The 8,748-nt window shown below is 30.9% G+C and overlaps 1 protein-coding gene across 1 annotated transcript in view; it reads left to right on the top strand.

Annotated features, from left to right (window-relative positions):
- The first annotated feature begins 208 nt into the window (after nt 1-208).
- The window catches only part of LOC118182966 (uncharacterized), a 77,404-nt gene continuing 68,864 nt past the window's right edge, over nt 209-8,748 (top strand). The window contains exon 1 of the mRNA XM_035352354.2: nt 209-256. Within this exon, the coding sequence (XP_035208245.1) occupies nt 224-256 (33 nt within the window). The 5' untranslated portion in view covers nt 209-223. The remainder of the gene's footprint in view (nt 257-8,748) is intronic.

Raw genomic sequence — 8,748 nt, 5'->3', positions numbered from 1 at the left:
TATGGTTAAAATTATTTCTACGGGTTCAGGAAGTATTCTTGGTACTACGGATATTCTTGGCTTCCGGCTTCTGGAAGCTTTTTTTCATAGATTCTTATCTGAATTTAATATAGATTTTGCTGCAATTAAGTAATCATTATTTAGGAAATAAAACAACGAAGTTATAATTAAATGGGATTGTGTTGTTTATTGAAAGAATACAAGACTAGTGGTATATTTTAAGATGTTTACACATTCACTGAGTTATTTATTTTTGGTAATGTATTATGTTTTATTATTTGTATTGTAATACACTATTTGTCTTAATTTTACCAATTTTTCATATTGAGACATAGAACTCTTGTGTTAATTTACAATAAACTGAAATGTAATCTATTTATTGTTTAAAATATAAATAGGATTTATATTTATAAATAGGATTTATATTTTAAACCTGTTATTTGTTTATCTATTTATTAAATATTCATAAAAATATATTCAGATTAGGTACTGAACTGATTTTTAGGATAAAGGGGACACGAAACCACTAGAATTAAAAAAAAGGATCCGACGGAATATTTTACCAGATTTTGCTGTGGCAGTCAACGTGTTAAATAAAGATTCTTTCCAAGTACCCTAAAAAACTTTGATTTTAGAAAACATCAATTATGTCCGGGATGTATTAGAAAATTTGTTATATTTATAATACCGATTAAATCTTCAGCCATGGCATGTGAGTCCCCAAGAGCGACATAATGATATATTTCATTATGTCGCTCTTTACTATCCATTAAAATGGGGGTATCGCCTCAGCCAGAGGTTCATTGTAGCCCACTTTAGGCCAAAGATTTAAATATACATAAAATATTAATATGCAATTTAAATAATGAACGTCTATAATGAAAATAATGAATGTCTATTCAACATGCATACTTATTGAATAACAGGCTGCGCAAAACCATTCTTGAGCCTCTTCCAAACCGCAAGTTATGTTCGCACAGCTCCAGTGAAACCATTTCTCGCATTTATCGCACTGTATCATATTAGTGCTTGCACTTGATAATTCACATGAAAAACATTTCCACATTTCTTTTTTTTCTTTTATAATTAGTTGAATTCTGTTCCACGCATCTTCACTGAATAAATTTCTAATACATGATATTGAGCAATCAATAATAGAATCATCAATAGCTTCCGTAGCTAAAATATGTTCTATTCCTAGCGGGCAGCCATCCTCAAATAGAGACTTCGTAATTTTTCTGTTTATTAGCATATTTAATAATTTCTGCTGATGGTTGCTAACAATAAAAACTTTTGAAAGTGGAATTTTTCTTTGTGTTGTTACAGAAGGTGCAGTTTGCTCTGCAGGTACCAAGCTCTTACAATAAGCGTCATGGTCGCTTACTGTTTTTACTGTTTCTTTAAGCAAAGTATTCCTTATATCTTCTTTTTCTTCAACTGAGGGTTTCCCAAAGCGAACTGAACTTTTTCTCTTTTTCTTTGTCGAAAAAAATGACTGTTGAGTTTGGATGTTCTTTGAAACTGAAGCAGGTTGTAAATCTAAGTCCTCGTTTTCAATATTTAAAAAAATTACTATATTGTGTAACATTTTATTGACTTCAATTATTTTTGAGCTATCTCGAATATGATTCAAAGAATTAACCTTTGACTGAATTTGAAGTAATAATTTGTCAGTAGTGGCTGTTGTGTTTATATTATTTACAGGAAGTTTCAAGAGCTTTTGTGCAACCGAAATATCTGCACGTGCACCTTGCGACTCCTCACTACAATGTGTATCATTCCGGTAAAGTCTACAAATTAAATGAATGTGTTTGCAGATATTACCTCGCAAAATGCTATCAGTGCAAGAACATTTTGCTTGGTGAATACAAATTTTGTACTTCGAGCATTTGACACTACATGCATCAGGGCATGCTTCATTTAAAATTTCAACGTTATAATTCATTTTTTCCCTTGAATAATATAGGAATTTTCAGTTTCTTTAATGACAGTGTTAACATCCATCTCATTACTCTTCTTATGACTATCGGCAATAATTTTGTTTTTCGAGGTTATTTTTCCTCTTTCTAGTTTCATAATACGTTGCCACCCTTTATGTCTTACATATTCCAACAACTGATGAATGCAGTTATCAAGTCTCCGATTTGATTTTCCACCTAGAAACGTATATTTGAAATTTTTGTGGAAAGATTCTAAATGGTTGTTTGTATGAACTTCAGCCTCAGTTCTATAGCACATGGCTATTTCTTTCATTCTCTTTCCATATGTATTAAAAAAATATGAAGCAAATTTGTTTGTTTCCTGATGTTCTACGAGATCAAGTTTCACTTTTGCAAACATTTCTGTGAAGGTGTTCTCATCCTTTTCTTGGAACACCACAGTTAAAGTTTTGTAAACCTCGGCAGCAATTATCTTCTCATTTATTAAATGTTCAATTTTACTCCTTATTGCTCTGTCAAAGTGCCAGGAACAAAGTAGCTTCTTTGCATTGCAGCCGAATACATCGTTCCATGCTTTGTAGTAAGAGGGTGCGTCATCCGACATAAAAAAATTGGAAGATATATTGCAATTTAAATTAGCTTTAACTAGCTGAAAAAATTTTTTAAGAGAAGTGAAATCTTCTCTGTTGCACATGCACCAAGCAACTGGGAATCCCTCATTAAAATCATCAATTACCAGTATAGTGATAAGTTTGAAATCGTACGCATTCGTACCATGAGTAGAATCTACGCATATTACTTTGTGACCAAATTTAATCATCATTTCCTTCTGCAATGGGTGTTGAAGCGCAAGAAAAAAATCTTCTGCTTCAAATTCACAGAATTCAGTTTTTACTGATCCTTGAAATTTAACATTTAGCAATGGAGAGTGTTCTGGCTCAAGAGATTTCATATCTTCAAGCATCAACATAACGCTAATTGCGTCATCAGGATGCCGCTGTGTTTTTAGTCCAAAGCTTTCCTTTATATTTACAATATCTTGCCTAGAAGTCAAATGATACCTCGATATGACATCTGAAGATATATCGTTTCTTATATCGCGCAAAATGTTGTATGTGCTAATATTTTGTTTTATTTTTTGAGAAATTTTGTTTTTTTCTCCTTCAGATAATCTCATAAGACCTACAATTTTACTATGTCCGTAATGTTGTTCAAAAAAGTAAACGAGTACATGACCCGTATCTTTAATTATTGATAGTATTTCTGATGTGCATAAACACCCGCTTCTAACAGTCTTTGTGAAATTTCTATTATTACTTTTAAACTCATGCATTCCACTGCGAAAACAAAAAAAATAAGTATATTTACCATTCTTATAAATATGACTGCCATAATGTTTCACATAATTAACCTTTTGGTCCTTTTCAAATTCTTCTTTCCAAGCATCAAATTCCTGTATATCAGTAAACACTTTTTCTTTTTTTTTCAAACTGCAGGTTATGGGAAGCTGTTAGATGGTTCCTTAATTCTCGAGCTGTATTCACATAATGACTGCAACCTTCTTCTTGGCATTTATATTTACCTGTAGCCCCTATATAGGAATAAAATATTTTTTTTTAGAATGACTGTATTTATAAAACTCAGATTATATATTTAACAGAATATCATCGAATATTCCAGCAACACGTAATTTGCGTTAAATCATGCAGCACAAAAAAAAAAAAAAAAAAGTAAATTTAGCATTGCAGCAAAAAAAGGAATATATATAAGTTATAAATTAAATTAAAAAGAAATTTAAATAAATTAATTAGAAAAGGTGTACTCTTCTGTTATCGGGTGAATTAAAAATAATTAATAAGAAAAGGGGTGCTTTTCTGTTATCGGGACCGGGTTCAAAAGTGTGTGTATGTATGCACATGTGTATGTGCGTACACATATACATACGTACATTAACACATTCATCCATTCATCTATACATGCATTGCATATATACATTTCTGGCTCACCAGCGGACGAGCGGTAAAGACGCTGAACACTGCTAATTCGGTCCGAGGTTCGAATCCCGCGAACGGGTGCAAAGGCGTTTTCGTGGTTTTCCTCTCAGAAAGTCCTCCACGAAGGCATCCCTACCTTTAGGCAGATAACCCTCGTGTGCTTTGCCATAATTAAATAATCCAATCCAATCCAATATACATTTCTGAATCCGGTGCCGATAAGAGAAGAATACCAGAAAAGGTTCTGCCTTGCCTTAATGACTAAAAACAATGATATTACATTATTGAATAAAAAGTTATAGTTCTGAATGTGTATATCCTTGTTTTAGTTAATATTCTCTTTTAATAAATGTAAAAATATCAATTGCTAATATTTTTTGTATAGATAATATAGCATTGATATTTACTCAGAATGTTAAAAGTTTCCGGTATGACATCATTCTTGAACAGAGCTTCATCTGACAGCTCAATTAATTAAAAAACATAATATTCAAATTATAGTTTTTTACAAATATTTTTATACTTACCAATAGTTAATAATCAATATATTTTGGTATATTTATAGACAAGTAAATGAATGTATAGAATGGTCTGCTTTCATAACTAAATTACAATTGTCATTTCATTCCATTTGTCCTGCTTTGTCCCAATGAAAATGTGGTCACTTTACTATAGGGATAATATTCATGTCGATGATTTAGGAAATAGACACGAAGACTAAATATTAAGGATTTAAACATAAAACAACAATGAATTCAAACATAGCCAAGTTAAAAAAAAATTGTTAAAGGGGTCGTAGTCATAATATCCATTAAACGTATTAACAGACGCTTAATATCTGCGATTAATACCAAACAACTATTGAATCTTGTGTTTTAGATTTCTTCAATAAGAAAAAGAAAATAATTTAAAGCTTTTTTATAAATTGATATTAATACATTTCATTTTCAACCATTTATTATAAAAGAGTAAAATTTTTATGTAATATAATGAATATTATTCTCTGTGTTATAAAAAAATCTTTCTAACAATATATCATTTTCACAAAGTTTCGCTGCTTTAATGATGAGAAAAAGGAAGATATAATGGATATACAACACTAAAAAAATATTATGCAATAGGTAATTTTTACTGCAATAAAATGTGATGATAATTTAAATGCCTCATTAATACTTTCACTTTAGTCTCACTCTACAATAAGTGTGCTATATTTAATACTATCATACATATATACATTTTTTTTTCTTTTGTATATTTCTTGGGAATAGAGCTGAAGCAATCGCTTATCCACTCGTAAAATTTCGAGTCGATCCTAGACAAACTTTCATTTTCAAATATCAGTAGGATATTCCTTCTTGAACAAAATTTTAACATTTAGTGAATTCATAAACTCGTTAAGCATTTAATTCTGGACTTAAATTCTAAAATTGTAAGTATCGGAGCTCTTAGCCATTAGGAATGGTGTAAAAAAAATGAAGAAATAATGCATAATGAAAAATTAAGTGAAGTCTGGAGAAGCTAATAAAACCATTGGTAAATTGAAATAAAAAGAGAAAAAAATAAATTCACATGCACATGTATCATAAAAAAGCAAATGAAGAAAAATTCTCAAAGTGGAAATTTTAGATTGCAATCTAACATACATACATACAATGTTAGATACAATTAAAAAAAGATACAAAAAAGAGTTTACAATTAAAATGCATAAACAATTTTTTAAAAATGGTCTTCAAGATGTTTAATACTAAACCAAATGAAAGCTGAATAAGTTAATGATAACAAAAGGCATGGTGCTACAGATGAACGCATTAAGGGACTCTGGGAGGGTGGTGGTATCTGAATGGGTCCAGATTATAAGGACTGCCCGAAAGAGCTCTTTTAAAGTTTAATATACTTTATCAGTAGACATTATCCATACAGATAGCTCAAGTAGAACAGCGAAATACTTTATACGGTATTAGATAAAGATTTTTAGATTAACACTGGAATTTTATATATCTTCTGTATATTTAAAAAATGAAAAAAAATATGTATTGTAATTCTCTAAAAATAATTAATACTTTTAATAAGAAATATCATGAATTAAATGCATTTTTATTTAAATCAATAAGATTAAAAAGTAAAATATATATACTTAAAGAACTGCATCTATTGCTTTTAAATAGTTTAGTTTGCTAATTAATAACAGGCAAATTACATATAAAAGAATAATATTTTCGTTTTTCCGATAAACAAACAACAATCTTAAATGAAAGTTGTCAATAAACTGAAATGAAAAGTGAAGCAAAGCAAAATCGTGTTTCGAGACTAATAAGCCCTTTTGGGCTAAAAACCGCTGAATTGGCCACCCTCATTATTCATATCAGATTTTCTAAAACAATGTTACAATGAATAATACAGTTTTCTCCTACTATTTCAATTCTTTTCACGGAAGTGCTGCTACTCATCACATTGCAAAATTTAGATGCGAAAGAGCTAAACTCCACCTGAATCTAATCACTGATTTAGATCATGAATTTGAAAACTTTTCTCTTCAAATTAAATCAAGGCCTTTTACATGTTTTACACACTAGCATTATATTATCCTACGCTTATTTGCAAAGGCTCAAAATTTTAAAATATATTAGTAGCGGTATTAAAAAGGATTGAAGTTGAACAAAGCCTAATCTATCTTTTATTTGTTAATACTGTAAATAAATAAAGCTGATTCTAAACTTCGAAAATATCTAAATAAACATTTCTGGATAACTATACTGAAACTCTATTTTGATGACAACAGAGCTTTAGGACCAAAAACTATGATATAAAAAGTATCTGAAAAAGTTACTATGATCTGAAAAAGTTTATATTTTTAAAAGCATAGTGAATTTCTCTTCTTGATAAAACTCAAACAAATGGAACAGATAATCCTCCCCTCCCTTTTGAAGTAACCTTTTCTATCTACTTATACATGTTATGCAAGGGGAAAACCACGAAAGTGCCCATGCAATCAGCCTTTCCATCGGGATTTGAACCTCGGACCGAGCTACCAGTGTTCAACGTTTTTACCGCTGGTGAGCCTTGTGCCTTACATGAAAAGCTTAAGAATTGGATGTCTGAGGCTTTCTTAACGTACAGCTTTTAGTCCACTTTTTATTCCTCTAACTAATTATTTTTTCCGATATTTGATCTTTTTCTCAGATTTATTTTCAAAGGAACAATGTCTAGAAAGTTTTGCTATTGAAAATAAATGATTAAGTCTTAGATGAGATATGTTCTACCAATCAAAAAAATGTTTTCATGTTAAGAATGTAATATATGTAAGTTGCCATGCATACTGCTTATCTCAACACATGCTTAAATTTTTTCTCTCTTTTGAAATCAACAGACATTTTTTTATGAAACTAACCCCAGTAAAACGTAGAATTTTATTTAATTTTATGCTTGAATGTCAGCTTCAAGAATAGACCTAACAAAGAAATTATAAGGTCTAATCGTTCACGGAAGCATGCAAATTGTCAAATGACCTTCTGTAAGATTGCTGGTGACTTCTCACTAGTCAACGGAGTCTGCCGAGCTGTAAAATCTCGGGACACTAGTAGTTCAGTCCGAGTTTTGAATCCCGTGGACGGGCTGGCTCCATGGGTGTTTTCGTAGTTTTCTCCATTTGTAATTTGTATACAAGACAGTTTTTCTTAGAAAGTCTTCCATGAAGGCATCCCTCTACTAAGGCAGATAGCCCTCGAGGCTTTGCCATGCTCACATACACCAAACCAAACCAAACTCACTAATCAACTTGATGTTCAGTAGCAACAGAATAAGGATAAATATTGAAACCTTTTATCCAAGAGAACTATTTACAAGAGTACACCTTGTGCTTAACATAGAGACCACTGCTTGTCTTGTGGTGCTATGTTACATAGAAGTGGAGGGGTCACCCAATATTTACCTAAAGTAAGTAGACATTAGATCTACACACTGACTAGAAAAACAACAACCTTCCGGTGTCTTTGAGTTATGATGAAATTGTGAGTTTAGCCAACACTGCAAGTTCTGCCACCACTGGGTGTTAAATTAGATCAAGTAAAATACATTATATTACATGACATATATAGTGATACATAGTTGTACAAGTGCATGTTTTATGGCATTATTTATTGCAATGGGTACAGGCATCATGTTTCAGGGCATTACATATTGCAGTAGATAAAGGCGTGATGTAGATGATGTTCTTTTAGGGCGTCGTTGCAAACATGATCTGTTTACATCAGTGTTTACTATCAAAATTAAGTTAGCAATATAAAATTGTTTACAAAGCTTACTTCATTCTGCATATTTCAATATTGCTGTATAGATGTGCTAATACATTAGCTACTGAGTATTGACGAATGAGTTGCTAAAGTATCAGTACAACCATACAACAATACTTAAATTGTTGTGTTAATACTTTTGAACTCATTCAATAAGGGAAAAAATTATTCAAAATGTAGCTCAATAATTAAGCATTTTTTTCTACTTGATCGCCAACGCATGAGGTTTATAAGAAATATCTCCTACAAGTTATGTGGCCACTATTTCTGTGTTGTCATAATACGAAATTCGTATAGGTTAAACCATGCATTTCGAGGTGAAGAAAGTGACCTTAATTTGATAGTTTTTCTACAAAATAAATTTTTACATGTTGTGTGTTTGTTTTTCTTAATCTAGACGAAATAATATTCAACATGTAAATAACAGCATAAAATCCACAAAAGAAGATTTCCAGTGAAATTCAGTTTCTAAATGCTGTTTAAATTTGCTTCGTTGAAAGTTTTCGTATATAAATAATTACGGTA

Source organism: Stegodyphus dumicola, chromosome 2 (genome assembly GCF_044657685.1).
Source record: "Stegodyphus dumicola isolate Sdum_Otavi_A_Nest chromosome 2, ASM4465768v1".
Taxonomy (NCBI): domain Eukaryota; kingdom Metazoa; phylum Arthropoda; class Arachnida; order Araneae; family Eresidae; genus Stegodyphus; species Stegodyphus dumicola.
This window is presented reverse-complemented; position numbering and strand designations above follow the sequence as displayed.